We start from the raw sequence: 24,327 nt of genomic DNA on the forward strand, positions 1-24,327 counted from the left end.
AGATCCAGCTCATTTTTTATATAGTTTGGTTATTTTGAATGTCATAACTTTATTGAGACACCAGTAGTTACCACCTTCACTTTGTTAACCACAAATATATAGGACATTGTAAACACAGGTGCCAAGGTGGCACGGTTCGCTGTAGTTGGAGTTTGGAACGGATGGGCTGAGGGTCAGAGGGGGAGGAGGGGAGAAGGGACACTCGGGCTTAGACAAGTCCACTCTGGGGATCCTGTATGCAGCAGGCCATCCATGAGTCATCGTATATACGTATATATGTATAGCTTTATATTATACATCTTTTTAAATATATATTTATATAATATATATACTATACACAGGCAGTAATGCTGCAGGGGGAAGGGCAGGGCAGCCCAGATGGTGTTAGAGACGCCACAGAAGTACCAAAGTTGTCTGGACGAATGGTTTGAACTTGCTGCATGAGGTGGCCTCACTGGACTCCATGCCTTGTGTGCACTCTGGAGACCGGAGTGGAACCTTCTATGGGAATCATCTCTCAACGCTGCCTTCCCATGTCCTCCTAAGTGCTTAGGAGGTTGCAAGATGTGGGACCAAAGATGCCCTCCTCCCCTGAGGGAACTGGCAAGAATAATGTGGATGGGAAGGGTGTACAATGAGGTGACAAACAGCATGACGGGGATGTGTGTGGGACAGGGGAACCTTGTTCCTCAGTACCCATCAGGAAACCAAAGTGATAGGTGGGGCAAAGTTTCATCACCTCTTTGCCCTTCACAGCCCTAACTTCCATAAAACAGTCCTTTACTTAGGAGTTTCACAAGACAAGGGGACATCAAGGGACCTGTGCTCACAACAGAGGATGGCATGTGACTCAGCAACATAATCCTCTCTAATCCAGACAAATGGCAGAGGAGGCAGAAAGCCTTTGTATCATTTTGCTTATATGGCCTTCCTTCTGATCTTCTGCTCCTTAGAGTGGGACTGATCTCACCCATGTTTAAGACATAAAAGGGACATGTCTTAGCCAGCTACCCAGGCTTTACCTACAGCCCTCAGAAATAGGCAGCACCTTAACAGAAGTGCCTCAGGCTCACAGGCTAACCAACCCCTTGGACAGGCTGTATCTCTCATCAGCTGCAGAGCCAGCCTATGCCATGGAAACCTTCATTTTAAAGAGCTACATACAAACAAAATGAATCCTACCCCCAGGTCTGTCGTCACCAGGCTGCCCTGGCAAAGGCTGAAAGGAAGTTAACCTGAGGAGAGTATGCCTTCTCCTACGAGCAAAAGCAAAAATTGCTTAAGTATGTACTATTATAAAGCATCCCCTGCCACACCAGTCCCTGTTCTGCAACTTAAAATGAGGAAGAAAGGGACAGAGAGGCAGGCAGTAACCCAGGATGAAGCCATCTGGCTCACCTCCCACTGACAGGTCTGTTCTGAGGGAGAGGCCCATTTCCACCTCAGGCCTGCCAGAGTCCATCAGTTACATGAGAGAAGCAAACCAAAGAGAATGCAGAAAAGCTTCCTCAGCTGTCAGCCCCAAAGGATGTTTAGCCACTAATGCAGCTCTAATGGGAGAAGGGACAGATTAGACTGTCCCATGCTATACCCTAAAGCAGACCTCTAGGTGAGACTTCCCCAGGTCTGGCCCATACCTCCTCCTCATAGGCCCAGTCCCTCCTGATGAGGGGTACAAGTGATGGGCAGTTCCTCCTGGGAAGTACAGTGCATTTTTGCGCTGAGGGTTGGTTATTTATAGTTTCCTCCTCTTCTTGGTTCTTCCTTTCTGACATCACCCAAAATAAAAGCATGAAGGATGATACAAATGAGTCTGGGCGAGTACACTAGTTTTTCTCCTTCTCCACCTCATTTTTCTTTCCATGCCCTTCCCTGGTGGAAGAGATGGGCTGGAGGCAGCTCCCCCCACAGCCACAGTCATGACAAATCTCTCAATAAAGCAACCCCCTACTAAGCCTAAATATTAGGCTGGTCCCACAGAAAAAGAAGCCTGAGGGGCTTCCTTCTGAAAAATACCCTTCCTATTTACAGTACTGTTTTCAGAGTCACAGAGCAAGGGATGTACCAAGTTCCTTCTTGTGCTTCAATCAAGCCTACTGGTCTCTCTCCTCCTTTACTAGTGGTTAACCACAAACAAGGGATAACAAACCATGGGGAGGGCTACCCACAGCAAGAGTCTGCAAGCAATGTCTTAGCCCTTGCCATGTTTCTCCCTCACCCTGCAGTCAAGTCTAGCAGCCCTTAAAAGCTCAAAACAGCACGTAGAAATTGTGCCTAGGTACAATAGAGAAAATTGCCCTCCCTTTGGGGCCTGCAACTCTCGGTTTTCTACCCCTTCCCTGTCATGGTGGGAGAGCTGGAGAAAAGTAACACTAGAAGGAGCGGAAGGACTGGTAACCTGGATGTTTTATGCTGTCCTAATGGGAATCCTAACGAAACAGGACTCAGTGGCCTCCAGACAAGATGTTCACACAACCTCAGGCCAGACATGTGTCCCCTCCTCCTGACTCTTGAAGGTACTACAGGGAATAGGTTGAATGCACAGGGGAAGCACCTATGAGTTTGGGGTCTGCTCCTGATCTCTGCCACTCAGGCCAGTGTTACTTGGACCAGACTGGCAGCCTGGGGAATGGAGCTCCTCACTGCTGCAAGACATACCCAGCCTTGCAGTTCAGCTTCTTGTGCTCTGAGTTGTCTGTGCTGGGGAAAATTGTCCCAGTGGCTATTGGTGAATTATTTCCCTTTAGGGACACTGTTTTCTAGAATAAACATTACTTCTATCCTGGAATAAATGGTGTGCTTCCACAGCAGCATCTCTACTTGAAACAAAATCATCAGGAGTGTGGAAGAGCATCCATATGAGCTCTGTCTGGCAGTCACTACTGCCACCTAGGTGAGGCTTTAAAGACAACCAGGATTTCAGATGCTGCAGAAGGAGCACTATGTAAGGTATAGTAAGGCAAATTTTCAGACACGTCAGCCTTGCCCCAACCAACTTTGTAAGGACAGAGCACATCCTCCTATTTCAGCTCACTTTGCTGAATTGCACACTAAGACTTCCTCCTCATTTGAGTGGGAAGCAAAGCACAGAGCTCAGCTGGGAAGGCACAGGACCCTTTACTACTTGCTTACACCCCTGTGTAACAGCCAGACACAGGCTGACCATCATAGCAGCCGTATTTCTGCTGGGGGAATCCTGCTCCATTCCTGCATATTATAAAGATGGTGTCAGTGAGAAGCTTTAGAGTCTGGTAGCAGAGGAAAGGAGGATTCAGAAGGGCATGAGGAAGACTAGCTTTTTTCTCCCCCCCCTCCTGCCCAAGGTGAATGGAAAAGCTCTCCTCTTCTCCTGATTAGACTCTCTCAAACAGCCCAGCTGGGGACACGGACTTCCTAGGAGCACACCTCCTCCATCCTTCCTCCCTGAGAGCCTGCACCTTGGGGGCCAGGGACTCAGCACAGCTCCCCTGTCCTGCCTCACTAAACAGTGCTAATCTGAGAAGAGTAGCAATTAGGACATACAGATGAGGGGAAAAACACAACCAGCTCAATCCAAAACTCAATCCAAAAGGACATGGGGACAGAGTGACTCTCATAACACTGTCCCTCTACTTCAATCTGTCAAGTCAGGCTTCTCTTCAAATCTGCAGATGCGTATGTGTTTTTTGTCTGTACCTGCAAATCTTCCTCCTTCCCTTCCCACTTTATCTCTCTGTGCTCCCTCCCCTTCTTCCCCCTTGCTCAGTACCATTCCTCCCCAAATTCTCTAAAAATAAAGCATCCCTCCCTCACCTGTGTGCATCAGTGTGGGAGAGAAAAGCACCTTTGTCTTTGCACGCCTGCGTGGGGAACCCTTTCCCACTCCCCCACCCACCTACAGCCCTCCCTCAACCCTTGCATGCCTGCATGCTAACTCTCACGCCTTCTCCGCTTTTTGCCACCTCATGTTCCCCTCCCTGAGCAACCAGGCCTTGGGCCCGATTTGGATGCTCCTACATCTACTTCAGCCTTTAGCAGCACCAGCTCTCCTAGGAACCCCTTGGTCCCTGTTTCCTCTTACCCCTTCCTTTTCCTTTCCTCCTCTACTGCCTTTTACTTCTGCTCTGCTGGTGCCATAATCCTTCTCTCCTGTCCATCAAGCGAATGAACCAAATTCTTCACTCCTGCAGTGAGGGAGGAAGAAGAGAAGAGAAACAGGGACCCTTCTTGTTGCGACACAGTGACACATTTGGAACAACTTGGTTCTGGTGGGTAACTCTGAGGACAGGATAAGAAAGAAGTGATGGGGCTTGCTTTTCTTTTTAAAAAACAATAAAAACAGATGACCCAGAAGGCTGGAGCATAGCTGAGAGCCACCACTTGTGCCACTACGCACGTGTCTGTTTTGTGCCTCGGCCTTTTGCCGGCAGTGGGAAAGGGGCAGAAGGGAAGGGAGGAGGGGAAGGGGCATTGGTGGCTCAGTAGTTCTGCGTTTGGTACCCCTGTGTCTCGGTGTCAAAAGCATCTGCCGGAGGGGGCTGCTGGTACGTCCCCACCGTATCTGTAGCATCCTCCTCATTCGTGTAGGGAGCATAAGGCATGCCGGAGTCCTGGCTTGGGTCCATGTAGTCCTGGGAGAAGAGGGCCGAATCGGCACCCAGACGGAAACGTTGATATGCCAGGAATGCCTGGCCCACCTTTAGGGGAGGAGATACAGGAGAGAGATGGGAAGCGGAGAGGGGATGGGGGAGGAACATACCAAGAAAGAGAAACAAACAAAAGCAGGGTTAGTAGTGGTTATGGATTAGTGTTGGAAGCCCATCTAGAAGCTCACCGGTAAAACACACGAGAGCAAGGAGACTTAGATTGTCCCTCAGAAAGCGTGAGCCCACTGGGAGAGAGAGGTGGGTAAACTAGGATATCTGTAACTCCAGCTGGCTGCATGTAGCCTGCCGGGCATCTCCTGCCCAGTGATGGGGTTTCACTGACACGGCACAGATTGCAGAGGCTCAGACAGCCTGTGGATATCCAGTTAAGAATCTCCTGTCCCTGGGGAGGCATTCTGCCTCAGCTCCACCTCAGGAGGTTCATCTACTGGGCTGGATATATGAGCCATTTCACCTGAAGCCCTCAGAGGCCAGGAAGGAGAACAAGATTTGACCTGCAGTAGTGAGATAGTGGTTTCCCCCAATAATTCTTTTTCTGCAGTTAACCTGCCAACATCTGCAGAAGGCAACATGGACCTTGAGAAAAGAGAAGGGAGGGAAGGCAGCTATTTCCCATACTGAGGTGGTTAACAAGCATGCTGCTGCCTCCTGCCTCAGGCTCTGGAGGCAGACTGCTCTTTGGTGAATTGAGAGCGGCTTGGCAGAGTTTTTAGCATCACACACCCCAGCAGGCATGGCTCCTCTTCCCAGAGCATCCCTGATAGAAGTGAGCAGTCTAGCAGGTTAACCCTGCCCTGCAGGAGAGGTCTGGCGAGAATGAGGGGTGGGAGGAAATGGAAAAGATGTACTGGTGGAAGTAGATGGTGTCTCCTGGCTGAAATATTAGGTCTGATCAGTCACTGAGGGAAAGGCACAACAGTGTTACTCAGGATTAGTTAGGGTGCAGGTGAGGGGAAAAAGGGGGAGCAGAAGAGGAGGAGAAGTTGCCAGTTCCAACTCCCAGTGGGAAACTACTCATTCAGTGGACGGCCTGGCCCATTCCGATTCAAAGGCCCATTTCACCCTGCAGTGATGCCATACTGACACCCATGCTCAGGGAGTTGGAAATGTCTGTGCTCAGTGACCTCCTCCATCTGCAGCTCCTTCCCCCAAGCTCCCCCATGAGTGTGGGTAGTTAAGGCAGCAAGGATGGGGAGTTAGGGAAAAGCGTGTTGTATTCTTCCTGAAAAGTAATGTCTCTGAGTCTCCGGAAAGCCAGAAACGTGAGGGAGCCCTGTGAGGAGAGAGAGGGGTGCAGGGAGGAGAATCAGTATGAAAGAGCAAACCAGTGCATTTGACTGAAAAAAAAAATTTAAAAAAAAGGAACTGGAGGAAAGGCTGTCATTCAGCCACCTGCAGCCCATGCACAGGAGAGGATCACGATAGGTAATGGCATTCTGTTGAGAGCATTCCTTTGAAAAGAGAGTCCTGGGGGACCCCTTCAAAAGCCTTGACTACTGTGACACTTTTTTGCCGCAGCCTGAGGAGCACTGCTCTTTGCCAGGGGCCTTCAGCAGCACTCAGAGTTCAGGACGCAGCTCGGAGGGGGACATACTTGTTTCTGTCCCTTGTCCCCACCATCATGTTGGTGAAGGTGCTGCCTGCATAGCTCTCACAACCCCTGGCAGCCCCTTTCCCTCTGTGACAGCCTTGTTTTGTGACAGCACCCTTCCTTTCTGGGCATAACCACCCCAAAACATCACCTGCAGGGAGAAGATAAAGCTACAGGGAATTACACAATGAACTCTAACATGGGGAATTACACTTTAGCTCTGACATACAGGCTCTTTTGCAGGAGTCTGTATGTGGAGGGTTGACAAAATACCTCCTTGAACGGATGCAGCCAAGGCACTCACAAGGAGACTGACCTAAAATGCTGTTCTGTTTGGCTCTCTCTTACAACGACAGACAAAACTCACTCAGAACTAGGGCTTTGGGGGCAGGGATGAAATTGTCTGCTTAGGCAAGGAATTGCTGGGGAAAATGAAGTCTGAAGAGATTCCACCATCAGTTTCCTAAGTGATTCAGTGAAGCAGGGCAGCCATCATGGGTACAGACTGTGATGTGAGAGCTGTGAGGGACACAGACTGCAGCCTCTTGTGGCTGCTGGTGACATGTCACTTAATGAGAGCAAAGCAGGGGAGAGAGATGGATACAGCCCCAGGCCTGGAGCACCCTTCTATCTTTAGTGTCTGAGAGGTGCCAGTGCTGCTAAACTTCTTTGATGCATGGGGTAATGTGGCTTGGGGATGGTGGCTTGTCCAAGGTCATATTAGAGGTTTGTAAAGGACAATCCTGATATGGGATTCTCATTTCTGTCATACTTATTAATGCTCTAGCATCTTCTTCCAGTAAGGATTGGAGTCTTTGTTCCCAAGTTAACCTCAGAAGCCATGTGAACTGGGATTTCAGAGGGAATGAGTCCTAGGTAGGTACCTGCTATCTCCAAAGCTAATACACTGCAGAGGTCACTTGATCCAACATCATGACTGTTCTACTCACCCAAGTAAAGATGGAGAAGAACGAGAATGTGATGGCTGCTCGGGCTGCATCCCCTCCCTCATTCATTGGGTTGTCCTCTTCTTTTGAAAGTTGCCACTGGTTGGTCAGAAAGCAGAAGCCCACAAACCACAGGAATGCCCAAAAGGCTGGGAGGACCACCACCATCATGCCAAACAGGAAGAGGAGAGAGATCAAGAAATAAATGTGAACAGATTATAAATACATTGTATTTCTGTTGAACTTTCGATCCTGCAAGATTCTCTGCTGTGCGACAGACTGGGCCAAACTGTGCAGCCTTTCTAAACCCTGGTGATGGCCAAGTTGTCAAGGTGACAATAGGTGTCTGCAGAAGGCACCTCAGCAGTGTTAGTATCAGAAGTTTTCATTTGCTTGTCTTTGGACTGGTCACTGGACTTGCTGGGAGGGAGTCTGAAGGGCTTCCAGTACAGGAGAGATCACTTGAGCTCTCTGAAACAGCAACTGCTTCACAACTCTGTCCTGCAAGGACAAGTGAAGAGCAATTTCTTCCAAGGGAACTGCCGAAGGGTGGGAAGCAGCCAGACTGCAATTGCACAGTGACTAGACTTTGCTCAGACTAGCAGAGTTAAGGCCCTTATATTGAAGAGAGGTGCTGAGAGATCATTAACATCCTGAATAGTTTATTAATAGCATCTCAGTTTTACACCTTTTCTGAAAGATGGGTAACACTCTACAATAGTAAACAGGGTAGGAAAAAGCACTGGTAGGCAAAGACAGAACAGCATGGTCTGAGCACCACAGTTTTCCTGCAGGCTTTGGATCACAGCACCCTGTGAAAGAGGTCAAGACAGGGAGAGCAGGAGCTTGGAATCAGTTTGGCATCTGGTGGGGAGGAGTGAGACTGAACTCTCTCCCCCAGGTGTAACCACATGCCTGGCGGGGAGGAAAATGGACATTTGTAAGTGGTAATGAAAATAAGTGCTCACATCTTTGGAGCATGTTCCTATTCCTTCCCCTCTTTGCATCCCATTAGCTACACACAGGGCTGCCAGAGAGGGGGCAAATGTGCTAAACATGAACAAACTTCCAAGCAAGAAGTCCTAAACAAGTTCAGATGCTAGAACTGTTCCTGCTCTGACTCCACTTGTGGCTTCTTTGATGAACTGTAGGGGAATTTTGAAATGGAGAAGTTTCACTATATTGATGTAATAAAGCAGGACTGTGATTCAGGATCACAGCACGATCATGATGTTATCAACTTGCCTTACACATGCATACACATACATGCTCTGTCTGTCATTTCTACACACTACTGGGATGGAGAGAATTTGACTGTAAATTAGAATAGGACTCAGTGTTTGAATAAGGTCCTCCGCAACTATCAGCACAAGGAATGCCAAGTGACTGCGAAGGAATGATTTAGTCAGCCTGCATGAAATCTTCATCATTTAGTGTTGAAATATATGTGGTTCAAACGCTCATACTGAAGCTGGAAAAGAAAAACATACCATCTCCAGACATGCACACTCAGCCTTAGCAAGCACAAGCACACAGGAAGACAAGACAAGCTGATCCTAAGGGGCCCCTTCTAAGCTGTGTCTACAGAGAACAGGGGAGAGGCATCAGCCAGATGCTTCTTTCTTTTGCAGGTCACGTTTGTGGCAGTCTGTCGTTAACAGCAGGACAGCAGTGTGTGTGTACAAATTTGGCCCCACCACACAGAGCTGCCTTTGGTCTCCCTAACTCTCTACTGGACCACAGTGAAGCTGCCTGCAGAGCTGCCCCTGAAAGAAAGTCATTCAGAGAAAGCGTGCAAGAGAGAAGTGGTGAAGGGGGAGAGAGGAAGAATGACACCATAAAAAAGAAGGCAAGAAGAAGAATTTGGATGTGAAGAAGTGCAAGGAAAAGGAGAAAGGAAGGCCCAAGAGAGTAAGGAGCCCAAAGAGCTCTCTGCTAGCAGGAAGCCTGGTATGTGAGGTTCTAAAAGATCCTTCCCTCTCCCCAGCCCATGGTGGAGAGGGCACCATGCCATCTAGCCAGGAAGCTTACCAGAGACTCCGATGTCTGAGAGAACTGCCTTCTTGCGGTCTTTGACACTGCTGATCTGTGGAAAGTAGGCATCCAGAGCCAGGTAAAGAAGGCAGCTGAGGAAGGCGAGGACACCCACAGTAATGCCATAGTTGCAAGCATTGTGATTGCGGTTGAAAATGCAGTGCTCTTGTGACTCGTCCATGCGGTTCACATACCCTTCATTGACAATGGAGCCAAACACCACGATGGAGAACACCTGGTGGGGAGGGAGGCAGCAGAAACATGAGGGCAAGTCTAGTCTCTGGACTAGCACGCAGGAGCAGAGCTCTGCACAGGATGGCTGCCCATCATAGGCATCTCTGCTGTGCAGAGTTCCTGTCCCACTGTCTTGTTTGGACTATAGCCATGAGGAATTTACTGAGGAGATGGTTTTATTTTATTTCTGAGGATTAACTTAAAATAGGACACTTTTAAATTTATTCTTTTTATCCTTCTGATCTAAACCGATGTAAAACAGTCTCAGTCTGGAGTAAGGGCGGCTTCCTGCAGACACACAGCAGTCAATATGGAGTGTAAATTAGGATACAGTTTTGGTAGAGGTTTATCTGTACAAGGACTCCAAGCAGCGGAAATCCTCTTAGTCTGCATTTATTCTTCCACCCACTCTTTCTCCTTCTAGGAATTCATCGTTCCTACCACACATTTGTTCATTAATTTTATCTATCCCACTACTATTCTATTACTATTCTATTTTCCCTGTTCACCTTCCCACAATGCATAACTCCGCTTGTTCTGCAGGTCCATTCTGCAAGGTTCTCTCTCTCCTCATCTCCCTGCACTTCATACATCTGCTTTCTCCCCTAATTTTGCATCATCCAAGCACCTAAAACCATCTATCCTCCTGCTCACAGACATATTCTGCCCACTCATCCATGTGCTGACACACCTCCACCCTTCCCCATGGATTTCATGGGCCAAACACCACCCCTCCGGATCCACCTGGCAGGCCAAGTGCATGTGCAACATCTGTCAGTTCTGGCTGGTTCAGGTTAGCACAGGTGATTCTGCATGGCTTTCTTCCCCAGTCCAGTGCTATTGTTCAGCTGCCCCTCAAGTTGGGCCTTTTTATGGATTTTATCACTTCTTCCAGCCATTCAGAAAATCTAAGTGAATAAAGTGGATCCACTCAGAAAGCACAAGGGACAGACAGATTCTCTTCTCTCTCTTCCCATCCACTCACATTGCAGTTGCTCTGTTTGCTCCTATGCACTGGGTCACTGAGACCATTCATTTTTGCTTGCTGGCTCAACACATTTATCCACCTCTCTACTCTGTGAGTCCTCCCTTCCTGCCCATTCACTGGCACAATCTGCTTTTGCTACTCTTCTGACTCTTGCACTGACTGTCTTTGTAGGTAATACCACAAGCTGATCAAAGTTGCAGAAGAAGAGCTCCCATGATTCTTCTCTACCTGTCACTGCCACTACAGCTGTATGTTCTTTTAAATCAGGTAGAATTAAGGGTAAGTCCAGGTAGAAAGCCATAATCCACAGTTATCAGTTTAATCTTCATGCACTGACTTAGCCTTTGTCTCCTGCTACAAAGCCTTCTGTCTTTGACACAGCAGGTTCACCAAAGCAGAGTGGTATTTACAGCAGCTCCTTCCTTCAACTCAAATAAACCTCATATCCCAAGCACAGCTTCTGCTCAAAGTCACAGAGCAAAGAGAGGAAGATTACAGTGGCATGTACAGATTTTTCTTCACAGGGGTATCTTGAGACCTCAGAAGGCACAGTATGTGTTAAATACAGACCGTCCAGCTCCAGCAGCTGTGGTGCCAGACAGTTGCTTTTCACAGTAATCTTTTGCTTGGCAGTTTTGGATGGTGACGTGTGTAAATTTGCAAACAGGTTTCTGGAAAGTGAGCCACCAAACACATGCAGAGAAACCCTCCTGAGGACATGCAGCAATTCTCTCAGCTGCCTGCAAGGGCCCCAGGTAGACGGACAAGGGGGCCTCAAGAGTGGAGCCCAAATACTTGTGACTAGGATTTCACCACGCTGCTCTGCTAGCATGGGAGTTCTCTCTGCAACAGGAGCCTATCACATCGTAAAGCAGGGAGTACAGTAACCGCTTCCCAGTCCCTGAAGTGAAGCAGCAAACAAAAAGAAGGGATGGCCAAGTCTCGCGCAGAGAGTGGAAGTGGCTCTAAGGATTTGCTCTGTCAGAAGGCCTCCTGTATTGCTTAACCCGTCCGTCATGTCCTCCCCTGCTCCTTGGATAACTGAGAAAGCAGAGAAGCTGCTTTGCAAACACAGGGATAAATAATGGTAAGTGCCAATCTGATACATAATCTGTCAGCAGTGGGGTTGGAGGCTTCAGATCCACAGCGCAGACCTCGGTCTCAGTCTTCTTCCCCGCACTGATCCCCACTCATTGGCTCTTACCTTTCAGGCCTAGTTTCCTTGCCCATCCAGGTTCTGTCTCTCTTTACATTCACCCCTCCTCATCCCAGTCTATTCCTTCCATGCCATCCTCCCTCCTTGCCTTGGTCAGGCTTTTGTCCCCTCTACTTTCCGTTCAGGAAGTTCCCTTCTCCTTGCTGACTAGGTGCCATGGACAGAGGCAGTGAGGGCACACAGGATCAATAGTTTTCCTGATCTCAGTATTGGTGTCACATGGACCTGTGGCATCAAGAACCAGAGGAAAAAGCTTACTCACAGTCCCTTTCAGTCAGACAGATGCTCAATGTAGACCACGCTTCAGCTACAAAACTCTAACAAGTTATCGATTGAAACTCATATTATTTTTCACCCCAAGGCTCATAATTTGGTCACATTTGGGTTGCTGACATTGGACGTATTTTTGACATGCTAGAGCAAACTAAGAAAGCTGGAAGCCAATGCTCCTAAGCACAGGGACTGCATGGTATCTTGGAAAGTTTACCAGAGTCTTTTAAGTATGGAAGTAAAACAAGTTATTTTTCCTCCTTGTTCTTGGAGTGGACCTTTTTTGATGAAATTGTGAAAAACAAGAGCAAATGAAAAACCCTTCTGCTTGAAGTAAACATCTAGGCTTCAAAATTTCAGTTTGAATGGTTCAAAAGGCCAGCTAAACTGCACACAATTAAATATAGGATCTTTTAATGAGAAGAGTTGCACACCTTAACTACAGACTGTGTTGACAGCTCTGCCTCAGATAATTTGCAGCAAGCACTGTATTCCTCTAACCTGAGGGAGAGCTGCCAAACTCCTTGAAGTGAAGTCTGACTGTGAGGCTGTTACCAGAGCTGACACTGTCACCTGAAATATCAATCTCCTTATATCAGGATTACAAAGTGGGTGCCTGGTCTTCCACAGCATTAGACAAAAAAAACGTACCTTCTCTTTGGAAGACAAGAAACAATCTCAAAAGAGGAGTAATCTGGGATTCATTTTTTGTTTCAGGAATCAAAAATGATATAATGTTGATACCCTGACTTGGGTCAACACTTTCAACAAGCTGTATGGTGAATCTCTGCTTACTAATTATGGGATGAATGAACTTCTCTAATGGTCTCTTCCCAGAGACACCTCTGTTTTCTCTGCTCATATCCTGATACACATCTTTGCTCTGCTTGGGTTTATTGCTGGCCTGGAACAGCCTTGACCTGGGAGTGAAAGAAGCAGAGTGATTCCTTTTTGCATTTGTTCTTTTATACTTATGTATGTTGGCACTTTGTAAAGATCAAGTTCAGAGTCATAGGACCACAGGGACATCTCAGTCTCATTAAAATTTCAAGCAGAGGTAGCAAGTCGAACTTCCTTTCTCCAGCTTTTGTCAGAAAAGATGCTACAACTTCTTTCTTATAAAGAGTGACACAGTAAAAATTGTTTCCCAGCCTGAAGGTACCTAAGATAAGACTTACTGTCAAGCATCTGTTTAAGACAGTCTTAGTAGTTTTCTGAGGAGATTTCATTAGGGGTATTCTCATTTGTGAGTATAACAAGTCACTGCAAATGCTTATCAGCTGCATCCTAAAATAGCCATGCCAAAGTACTGTCTGCCATTAGTATAGAACACAACATAGTTGTCTAAGCAATGTCTCTTTCTCTCTGTGTTTTTCTCCCTACAGATATCTGCTCTGGTATTCATAATCCATACACCATCCCCTGGTGCTCCAGAGAGGGAAAGGTTAGTGATGGGGGGAGGCCTTGCTCCCTGTGTCAGCCTGCCACTGCCTTCACAAGAGGGCCCCTCACAGCAGGACACCACTAGGATCATCAGTGCACTGAAGAATTCAGCTGGACTGGATAAAAACAGAACGAGCAAGAACTGGCAGAAGAAAACCAGAAGTTTCAAAGCAACAACCAGAGTTGGACAGCAGAACAAACAGTTGCTGCTGCAGTTTGCTTGTTTTATCTCAGTGATACCAATGTACCCAGAAGTTACTGCAATTGCACAGCAAAACCATTTTTTAGAAAAGTGATAATTATGAAAGCTTATGAAAGATCTTGCAGCCCTCAGAAAAAAAGCATGTTGCACACCTAAACCACAGCAATTATTTCTTGTCAGTAGGGGGTGGGTGGAAGATCACTAACTTAGCAAGTCATCATAGAAAGATCAAGAATTTTGTATTTCCTTGATTTTGCAATCCATGTCTGTACAAGGATAACTCAGGCAGCAGGTACAGTATGAATGTCTGTATGGATTATAAACAAAAATCCCCAAAGTCTGCAAGGATGAACCATGTATGCTTCAGTTCCCATCACATCTTAATCTCTTACAAAGACACACTGACCATCGGCAGCACTGTTTCCTGTTTCCTCTATGCATTACTGCTGCATGTTACTTGTAGTATAGAAACACTCCCATTTTGTACAGCAAATCCCCATTTCACAAGGCCTTGTGTATACCAACTAGGCAAATGGCTCAAAATGCATGTACGGCTGCAAAGATGAGGTAAGAGGGGAAGATGGCAGAGTATTTTGAGATGTACAAAATACATTGAGATGCACAAAGTTACGTGATTTGTCAAAAGACTTACAGAAAACAAGCACAAAGCACTGAATCCTCATATTCCCCACTGCAGCACAGTGCTTTCATTGCAAACTATTCTCCCATTCTGTAGGAGGATGTAATCAACTGCTCTCTTATGCTCAGTCATGAAAACCAGATAGTCATCCACAGCTTCATGCACCTCAGTGGCGTCATTTCTTCAGGTAGTCTGTTTAAGTAAGTAAACAGGATTTAAAGTAGCTAGAATTTTAGCCTGACAGGGTTTTCTTAAGTCTTCACAAGCAACTTTAATTGGCCAGGTGTGCAACCTGTCTGAAGGTACACATTTATGGCATAAGCAGTAATATATTCTAGAGGAGATCTGGCTGAGTCAGCATTGCTGCTGGGACCCTGCTTTTCTTGACCTCACTGCTCCTTAAATACTGCATCAACATAGGTTTTTGCAATTATTTTTCTAGATTTTTGTTTTTGCTGAAGACTCCAAGTGCAAAGCCAAGCAATCTGCACAGCTGACAAAGACAGAGGGTTTCATTAGACATGCCTGTCAGGGCTTTGAGTTCAACTGCATCACCCAGGGCTGGTCTCTGTTCTGGCACAACAATGATGCCATTTAATCTTTGAGAGCTTCCTGGAGCTCCCTGGCGCAAGGGGACACAGCTCAAACTGCTTCAGACCCTGTACATTGCCCACATTACAGGGCTGGCTTGCTCTGCAAAGTCTTTGCTCCACATATTCTCCTCTTATTTCTCCCCCCACTCCACATACACCTGCCAATAGACCTAGAAAACTTGGTGTTTTTCTAGTACCCTGTTAATAAAACTGGGGGAGCCTACCTCTATACTCCTGTCAGCTTTCATGGCTGGCAGAACTCTGTTTCTGTTGCTCTGGATTCACATCACTGTTGGAGGAGTTTTACAAGCAGAGACCTTTATTAAGACTCAGGCGGCAGTTCCCTAGGGCTGTGCTCTCCAGTGGAAGAAGTGCTCCTATAAAGGAGTCTCTCTGCTCCTTGCCAGCCCTTCCCCAGGTATGAGGCTGTCCCATCCATACCCCGCTTCCTTGCCTGACGGTATGCTAGCACAGTAGCTGAAAGACATGGGGAAAATGAACCAACGCTGGAGCCCTCAGGAAGGAGACCAGGAGAGGAGCAGTGTTCTCCCATCTCTGTTTCTCAAAGGGCCTGTGCTTGCTGTCACAAGTGTGCAAGGATTTGCTATGGCAAGAAAAATACAGAACAAAACGCTGCAACCTGCCACAAAAAACCTCGTTTTCTCTCACTGAACTGTGGGATCTGATCATGGCAAAGGTGAGAGATGCCCGGTCCGTCGCTGCCTCTCTGCCATAGGCTCAGCCCTGCAAAAAGCCCTCAGGCCCTCCTGAGCGTCATGTGAGGCTTTCCATCACGCTGCCCGTTCCCAGCCGTGCACTAGGCACTTCTGAGCGTCATGTGATGTATCCACAGCACAGTGATACATTAGGATTTTCCTGCGGCTCATCTGAGGAATTTGTCACGCTGCCTCCTGACTTCTTTCCTGAGATCTCCAATGTGGTTTTAGCAAGGATGAGGTTGAAGGGGCTTTCTGTCAAGCTGGCTGTTTTGGCTTGCTGAGATGCCCTCCAGTCACAGGCTCTGTCGCACTGCGTGTCTCCTCTCCTAAACCCTTGCTTTATTCTATTATAAAAAGGAAATAGTTTGGTGACATAATATTCCTCCTGGGACTTAAAATCAAATCCACCTCAGAGAGAATGAAGCAATAACCTCTTCTGTGTCTGAACTGGTAATGACCAGGAATAAATCTATTTAAAAGAGAGCAAGTGCAGGGGAGGGTGCAAATAAGAGACTAATCAGAGATGATCTAGTTTTCACTTTCATTCGGCCACTCACAAATGGAGTTTGTGGAAAGCTTTGGAGAGTCCTAGACAGACACGGATTATTATTATTTTTGTCACTAGTTCTACTCATATTTAATTCATTTTGAAGAAAACATATGCAGCTTTTATAAGCATGGGACTGGCAGCTTGGGAACAGAAGGCGTCTGTTTATTCGCTCCAGCCGGCATCATGTGGGGAGCAAATGCCTCCTGCCCATAGTCTTGATGGCACATCTGAGCCCTGACCTGGGAAAATCACCTCTATGTAGATGGTGAAGGAGGTCAGTCTCCTGGTATACATTTGTCCTTGGTTCCTATGAGCGTCTGATGAGGAAAGAGCAAAGGTTTATCAGCCCCTACCTCCTATTAGATGCCCAGCTCATTTCCCCGGCCAGTAACTGCGTGGCACCAGCTTTCCAGCCAGGGTTGAGCTGGAGCAAGTATGCAGAGGCTCCACATAACATACCTAATTCCTGCCATGGGATCTGCAGCAGGGTTACTCACCAGCCTGCTTTTTCATACATGGCTTAGCAGCTGACAGGTCAGCCATTAACTCTTTTGCCTCCCACCAGAGCCATGCCTGGGAGCCCTCCACAAAGCACCCCACAGAACCTAGAGTATTGAACCCACCCCAGCAGCTCTATCCCAGAGCAATGGTGCAACACAGCTGCCCTCAGAGCCAGCCAGAAAAGCCTCAAGAGCAGCAAGGCCTGAGTTGTGCAGAAGAGCCCTCCATCAGGCCATTTCCCAATGCTCCATGCATCTCCAGGCTCACCTCAGGGTCCCTAACTGGGGCCCCGAATCCCCCCAGCGGGCCCCGTTTCTCTCTGCATTGAGCAGAGAGTGCCCCTAAGCCAGCCGTCTACAGCCAGACCATGTGAACAGCCCATTCTGCTGTAAATGTCCCATGCCCGGCAGTCTCATTGAGGGAAGAAGAGCTTTCCTGGGCTAAGACACATACGCATTGGTGTAACAGCGAGCTGTGTGCCTAGATCCCAGAAGGCAACTTCAAGAACCTCAGTCCAGTCCCGCAGGCCTCATGCTCTTCCTGACTTTTAAGTGAAACAGTATCTTTTGTCCCACTACTCTTAGTGGCAACTCCTTGGGTCATATCCTCCCTTTTCCAGGTTGGCATCGAGGTTCTTCTGTGCTTTCCAGACACTTACCACATCGCCAAGTCACCAGCCAGTGAAGTGACTGTCTGAAAAAAATCACATCTTTTTCTGTAAAGAAGAGTTCAGTTTTCTTTCTAGCCACACATCTCTCTCTCCTTGGTTTGGCTGTGCCAGGCTAAGTTGAGGACCACTATCTGGTACTGTCTCTGCCTATTACGGTCACACTAAACCTCTTTGCTGCCCTACCTTGCTGCAGATGTTTGTCTTGGCCCTATGTCATCATCATTCAGTTTCTTTGCTTCTCTCTTGTGCCTCTCAAGTTTTGAAATAGTAGATTACATGTGATTATCTTATTTTTTGCTCATATTCTGAACAGCCTTTGGTCCCTGTGTGCTACTTCTCAGATTTTTAGCGGTATCTGCAAATACCATTAACAAGAGATCTGTTCCTGCTCCAAGATACTTCCTGAAAGTGTTATGTTGGAAATAATACAACCTGCTAAATCCAATCCCAAATCACTCCACTGTGCACTTCTATCGTTCTTCTTTTAACAAACATAGCCTCTCACCTAGTTCCAGTCACAGTCATGCAACTGTGCAGCTGTCCCCTGCCCCACGTCATGGAGGGGACTCTACTGCTCAACTCCATGGGTGTAAAACAGAAAAGTCATGGAGTGAAGTAAAGTATGCAAGAGGGCCAGGCCTGAATCCCATACTCACCAACGAGACAGGCAAAAGCCCATTTCCCAATAGAGAGAACTTCAGATACTTGGGTAAAACATCACTGGGAACATCTAAACTAAATTTAACACTGATGGAAAAAAAGATAGAGGTTGCAGCTAGTTTCAGACTGACATACCCCTCAGGCATGAAACAGTGCCACTTGCAATAAGTTAACCATCACTGCAAGTCCTCGTTGGGTGTCCTTTCTGTACAGTGATGGGATGAAGAAGCAAGGGGTGTTGCAGGCAAAGGATCAGTGCGGTGAGTTGGTGATCCAGTGTAAAGGCACAGCAAGGGGCTCTCTGGCAAGCCAGAGCTAGCCCTCCTCTTCCAGCTCACAGGTGCCCAAGCAGCTGAGCTGCTAACGTGCTTGGAGGCCACGCTGCTGAGAGCCGATACTATCAGCTAGCAGAGTTGTAAGGTGAAGCCGTTCATGCTGGGACACACTACTTCCATCTCCTCTCGAGAGCATGCAGGCCCTGGGGAGAGCTGATAAAGCTGCTCTTGATTTGTAGCACACTAGGAGCTGATGGTACCCTCAATAAGAAAACAAACAATTTTCAACCTCCTGTATGATCAGTGTCAGGCCGCAGCTCAGAATTCAAATCACAGCTGACCTTGGCTTCAGCACACAGCAAATCCCACCGTGATGAGGCCTGGAGACAACAGCTCCTGTCTTTCACCTGGCTTGTCTGTTCAGACTGAGTTGTCTTGAACATGCAATGCCTGCAGAGACAGAGAATAGCGCTCTGATCTCAGCTTGAAATGTCTACACAAGCCAGAGGACACAGTGGCAACAGCAGCATGTGATGGAGGAGGAGAGGGAGGGCAGACAGCTCCTTTCTTCACCAAGCCTCCAAGGGGGGAGTGCCCCTCAGCGCTGGAGGGAGACTCGGTATCTCTATCCATGTGGCAAGTTCTAATGGGCTCTTTTGCCTGAGCAACTGCAGTTTGAAATATGTTAACCCAAGCCACCTTGCTGGGCCAATTTCCAAAAAGCAAGTTACCTTTGCCTTGTTTGGCTTTTTAGATGGAACACTGCTTTGGTTTCTGGAGCAAGAAGGTTTCCAAGCAATCAGCAGCTCCTGAAATGACCTGTTTCAATTAACATTTTACTTACATATGGAGCCAGCACCAAGTTCAAAGCCTGTAAGTCACATCCTTCTTTGGAGCTTTCCAGCCCTAAAACAGCTGCTATAGAGCTTGTGGTAGCAAGGCAGAAGGGCAAGGGAACTTGCCAGCTCCCTGCAAATAGGAAGGGTGTAAAGGAGCCTTTTATCTCCACAGCACAGGCTGTGAAGGACTGCAGGTCAGGGTGTGACAAAATTATTCAGGGCTGCGCCCACACTGGTCTGTTTTATTTTTAAAAAGATCCTGGAATTGCACACTGTAGCATAGCTCCTGTGTTACAGCTGGGGTGTTACCTCCAAGTGTGCTGAAAGCAGGTCTGCAAGTCAGGGTGGGAAAAAAAAAGAAAAAAAAAGCCCATGCACCCATGTCTTGCCTACTGTAGGACAGCAGTTGTGTAATTCAGCTCAGCTGAATTACAGCAGTAATCATCTGCATCTCAGCAGTAAAAACAGGCGGGCTGTGTCCCCGTTGGGGCTCAGACTGTTGCTGGCATGGGAAATCTACACAGGGGCTCATGAGCACGGGAGCGTTTTTTTCAGTAGTGACTTGTTTAGAAAAAGCCAACCACGAGCAAAGCTACCCTGGAGGATGACCTCCACCACTTGCTAGCATCTACATCAGGCAGCCTTTTTGCAGGAAGACACACAAATATTCTGTCTTCCTGCACATGAAGGTCCGCTGTGTCCTACCTCCAATGCACCCAAGAAGTCTGAGCTTCCTCACAACAGTGAATGCTGGATGGGATAAGTTTGTAAAGGAGGATCTCTCTCCTTGTCAGCAACGAGCAACATATATCATTTTCTATCGCCTCATCTGCTCCAGATCCATCAGCTCTTAACGGGGAATTGCTGCCATCTAAATTGTACTGCAAACTCCACGGGCAGGAGCCAGTTTTACTGATTGTTGGTAAAATGCCATACGCACCTCTGTGTCATAATGAAGTCTAAAACACAGCATGACCTGAGCACAAGGTCATTCTCTTGGGAAGTGATGACAAGAATTTTTGCTCCTTATTGAAGCTTATCACATGTAACAGGCCAAAAGGAGTCTCAAGCTGGCCCTGGCCAGGGAGATGATGGACCACCAATACTATGAGCAGAAAAAAAGTAAATGTGATCTCAGGAGATGGCCATGGAGGTATTTCTATATATACTAGAGCAGTTACATGGAAGGACTCCTAATAGAAACTATGGAAAGGGAATGCCCATCATCACTAGAAGAGTTTGGCCCAGCAATATAAAGGCTAAGCACGGTTGTGATTGCAGCCTATAAATACACCCAAGGGAAAACACTAGGGAGGGAAAAGCACCATTTAAACTGAAGGGCACAAAAGCAAATGGATTAAAAAACAGACATAGACAGATTTATAGCGGAAGGCCCTTGCAAGGAGAACAACTGAACTCTCTCCCAGGGGGGAGTAAGAAGAGCAAGAATCCCAAGAACTATTTTTTTTTCAAGCGAAGTTCAACCAATTTATGAAAGGTGCCATAAAGAATCTGACACTTACAACAACCTGAGATAGGACTCCATGGCCTATCAGGACCCATCTTGGTCTCAAGTTAAAAAACAAAAACCCCAAAGAACAAAAAAAAACAATCCACAACTAAATACTTGAGGTGACCTTGTGGCTCCCTGGCTGTGCAGAGGGAGAGATGCTAAGGAAGAGAGAAAAAGATCAAGCCAGAGGAAGAACATGAGCTGAAACTTATAGTTAGGGGGAGAAAAGGTGCACACAGAGCCTTGCACCGCAACAGTCAGGCCAGTTTCGCTTGCTGGACTGCTGACCTGGAGCACCTCCAAGTCCTGCAAAAGGATATTAATTTCTCCGGCCAAGAGCAAGTCTGCCACACGCTGCCTGGGGTGACTCCCATTCTGTCCTCTGTCAAGGTCAAGCAGCGAGTGGCTGTGGGGAAACACCACCAGGTCCCAAAGAGATGCCGGTCCCTTTCCCGCTCAGGGACACCTTCTAGAGCATATAGCTGAGCTCAGAGAGAGAGTCAATAGCAGTGAAGCAGAGGAGGTGCCTAATAAAAAACATATTTGCTGTTCTCCCTCTCTTCCACACACCTTTGGGAAGCCAGAATCCTGCAGCGTTTGCATGAAGTCATAAAGGCGGGGGAAAAAAGGGAAAAAAAAGACAGAGAGAGAGAAAGGAAATTCTGTCACAGAGATTAGGAACGGGGAAGTCTTTTTAGGTCACATCACATCCATCATCCTCGGGCACACACGCTGGCTCAGGAGCCGGGGGTGCCCGTACCGCCTCGGCCAGCTCCCAGCAGCAGCCGGAGCACAGAAACCCTGCTCGCCGCGATATCGAGCGTGACGTGCTGCACCGTAAATAAGCCCGGATGGACAGACAGACCGGGCGACCGTATTAACCGCATCCGCGGCTACCTCCGGGCACGGCGCTCTCCAACTAGCCTCCGCGCCGCCAGCGGCCACAGAGAAGGGGCGCATGCTCTGGCGGCAGCACCGAGCCCCCTTTCCCCTTTACGTGGCGGGGTGGGATGTGTGTGTGGGGGGGGGGGGGCACCACCTACAGCAGGCCAGGCAACCCTCTCACAGACCCGCCACCCCCAAGCCACCTGCTCCTTCATTTGCCGCTTTCCCTCGTGCCGTATTATTTTTACGGTTGTTTTTTTATTTCCTAAAGCAAGCCCCTGCTTGCTCAGGGCGCCCCGTGCTTTGCCCCCTTGCTCTGCTGCAGATGCGTCCCCTCGGCACCGTCTCCCGCCCTCCCCTTCCCAGCTCTCAGTCTCTCCCCGGCTCCGTGTTGCAGCTTGCTCCCTTAATCCCAATGACCTTCTTGCGCAGCCGCTCCGGCCCCGCGCGCAGCCATGGGATCAGTGTCACGGGAAGAGGGGAAAAGACCTTGCCCCCAGGGCACCCCGCAAGAGAAGGGGGGGGTGGCCCGACGGGACCCCCCTCGCCCTCCCCGCGGCTCCGTTAGGCCCCCGGCATGGAATGAAAACAAGCCACGGGAGCGGGAGGGAAAGAATTACAGGGAAAGGGGAGGGAGAGAAGATGAAATGCAGGAGGATTTGCAGCCCCAGCGCAGCACCTTGCCGGCGGGAGGCCGCGGCGGCGCTGCAGCGCCCACCCCGGGGCGCCCTGTCCCTTCCCCCCCCGTCCTCCACAAACCCCCCCGGTTTGCACGCACGTATCCCCACCACCCCCAAAGCGGCAGGGAGCCGGCAGGGCTCAGAGCCCAGCCCGCTCACCTTTCCTCCCCCAGGGAAGGGACCCCACACCGGGCGGCAGGGCGCTCGCACCCCGTGCGGCTCCCCACCCGTAAGCACGGCGGTACTCGCACATACAGGGACATACGTGCGTGTGCATACATACGGCGGTATAAGTGGACACAAACAGGGAGATGTACCTCAGGATACATAGCCATACAGCCAACACGCGCATACATACATGGAGCTATACGGAGAGGTATACACGCATATGTGTGGAGCTAGATATATACGGTACGCATATGGAAATGTATACAGCTGTATACACACAGAGATAACGCGTGGAGCTAGGTGCAAGCACGCACACGCACACGCACGCACTCGAACCCACGCGCGCACCCACGGGCGCAGCAGCCGCCCGAGCGGCGGTGCCCCCGGCGCGCCCGCCCGCCCCACGCGCGCACCCAGCGGCGCAGCAGCCGCCCGAGCGGCGGTGCCCCCGGCGCGCCCGCCCGCCCGCGAGGCCGCTGCCCGCCGCCCGGGCGGCCCTACCCAGGAGAGGAGCCGCAGCAGGGTGTGCGGCTGCCGGACGAAGCCGCGCGGGTCGAAGGCGCCGCCGGCTTTGCCCGCGCCGAAGGCGCCCCCGTCCATGGCGGCGCCCGCGGGGTCGGGGGTGCGTGGGGAGGCGGGCAGGCGGGGGGAGGAGGCGAGGCGAGCCGAGGCGAGCCGAGCCGAGCCTGGCAGCCCGGCGGCGGCGACGAGCCGCGCGCGCTCCCGGCGGCAGGGCGCGCGCCGAGGAGGGAGCGCGCCGGCGAGAGCGCGCACCGCCCCCTTTCCCCCCTCCGCCACTGCTCCAGAGCGGGGCGGGGGGAAGTGTGGGGCGCGGGGAGGGGCGAGGCGTAGGGGCGAAGTGTGGGGGGAGGAATGCAGGGGGAAGTGTGTGCTATGGGGTGTGGGGGGCAATATGGGGCACGGGGAGGGGTGGGGTGCGTGTGGGGAGGAATGCGGGGGGAAGTGTGTGCTATGGGGTGTGGGGGGCAATGTGGGGCGCGGGGAGGGGTGGGGTGTATGGGGGAGGTGTGGGGAGGAATGTGGGGGGAAGTGTGTGCTGTGGGGTGTGGGGGGCAGCGTGGGGCGTGGGGAGGGGTGGGGTGTATGGGGGAGGTGTGGGGAGGAATGTGGGGGGAAGTGTGTGCTATGGAGTGTGGGGGGCAATGTGGGGCATGGGGAGGGGTGGGGTGTATGGGGGAGGTGTGGGGAGGAATGTGGGGGGAAGTGTGTGCTATGGGGTGTGGGGGGCAATGTGGGGTGCGGGGAGGGGTGGGGTGTATGGGGGAGGTGTGGGGAGGAATGTGGGGGGAAGTGTGTGCTATGGGGTGTGGGGGGCAATGTGGGGCGCGGGGAGGGGTGGGGTGTATGGGGGAGGTGTGGGGAGGAATGTGGGGGGAAGTGTGTGCTATGGGGTGTGGGGGGCAATGTGGGGCGCGGGGAGGGGTGGGGTGTATGGGGGAGGTGTGGGGAGGAATGTGGGGGGAAGTGTGTGCTATGGGGTGTGGGGGGCAATGTGGGGTGCGGGGAGGGGTGGGGTGTATGGGGGAGGTGTGGGGAGGAATGTGGGGGGAAGTGTGTGCTATGGGGTGTGGGGGGCAATGTGGGGCGCGGGGAGGGGTGGGGTGTATGGGGGAGGTGTGGGGAGGAATGTGGGGGGAAGTGTGTGCTATGGGGTGTGGGGGGCAATGTGGGGCGCGGGGAGGGGTGGGGTGTATGGGGGAGGTGTGGGGAGGAATGTGGGGGGAAGTGTGTGCTATGGGGTGTGGGGGGCAATGTGGGGCGCGGGGAGGGGTGGGGTGTATGGGGGAGGTGTGGGGAGGAATGTGGGGGGAAGTGTGTGCTATGGGGTGTGGGGGGCAATGTGGGGCGCGGGGAGGGGTGGGGTGTATGGGGGAGGTGTGGGGAGGAATGTGGGGGGAAGTGTGTGCTATGGGGTGTGGGGGGCAATGTGGGGCGCGGGGAGGGGTGGGGTGTATGGGGGAGGTGTGGGGAGGAATGTGGGGGGAAGTGTGTGCTGTGGGGTGTGGGGGGCAATGTGGGGTGCGGGGAGGGGTGGGGTGTAT

The 24,327-nt window shown here is 50.0% G+C and overlaps 1 protein-coding gene across 2 annotated transcripts; it reads right to left on the reverse strand.

Annotated features, from left to right (window-relative positions):
- Window positions 1–24: 24 nt before the first annotated feature.
- Window positions 25–22,984, reverse strand: SYNGR1 (synaptogyrin 1). Of its 2 annotated transcripts, none has more exons than XM_062587789.1 (4): window positions 22,766–22,984; window positions 9,216–9,453; window positions 7,188–7,333; window positions 25–4,676 (listed from the first exon to the last, which is right to left on the reverse strand). In XM_062587789.1, the coding sequence occupies exons 1-4, from the start codon at window positions 22,862–22,864 to the stop codon at window positions 4,458–4,460; spliced, it is 702 nt and encodes a 233-aa protein (XP_062443773.1). In that variant the 5' UTR covers window positions 22,865–22,984; the 3' UTR covers window positions 25–4,457. The 2 variants fall into 2 exon arrangements, with proteins under 2 accessions (XP_062443773.1, XP_062443782.1); XM_062587798.1 differs by having other exon boundaries at window positions 4,584–5,919.
- Between the last annotated feature and the right edge of the window lie 1,343 nt (window positions 22,985–24,327).

Source organism: Rhea pennata, chromosome 1 (assembly GCF_028389875.1).
Source record: "Rhea pennata isolate bPtePen1 chromosome 1, bPtePen1.pri, whole genome shotgun sequence".
NCBI lineage: Eukaryota > Metazoa > Chordata > Aves > Rheiformes > Rheidae > Rhea > Rhea pennata.

Bases quoted from the DNA above. Each gene is read 5' to 3' on its own strand.
- SYNGR1 (XM_062587789.1), bottom strand. From the start codon at position 22,864: ATGGACGGGGGCGCCTTCGGCGCGGGCAAAGCCGGCGGCGCCTTCGAC. The intron at 9,454-22,765 runs GTAGGGCCGCCC...CCTCCCCACCAG, and splicing joins TGCTGCGGCTCCTCTCCTGG to GTGTTCTCCATCGTGGTGTT. The intron at 7,334-9,215 runs GTAAGCTTCCTG...TGGTCCTCCCAG, and splicing joins CTCAGACATCGGAGTCTCTG to CCTTTTGGGCATTCCTGTGG.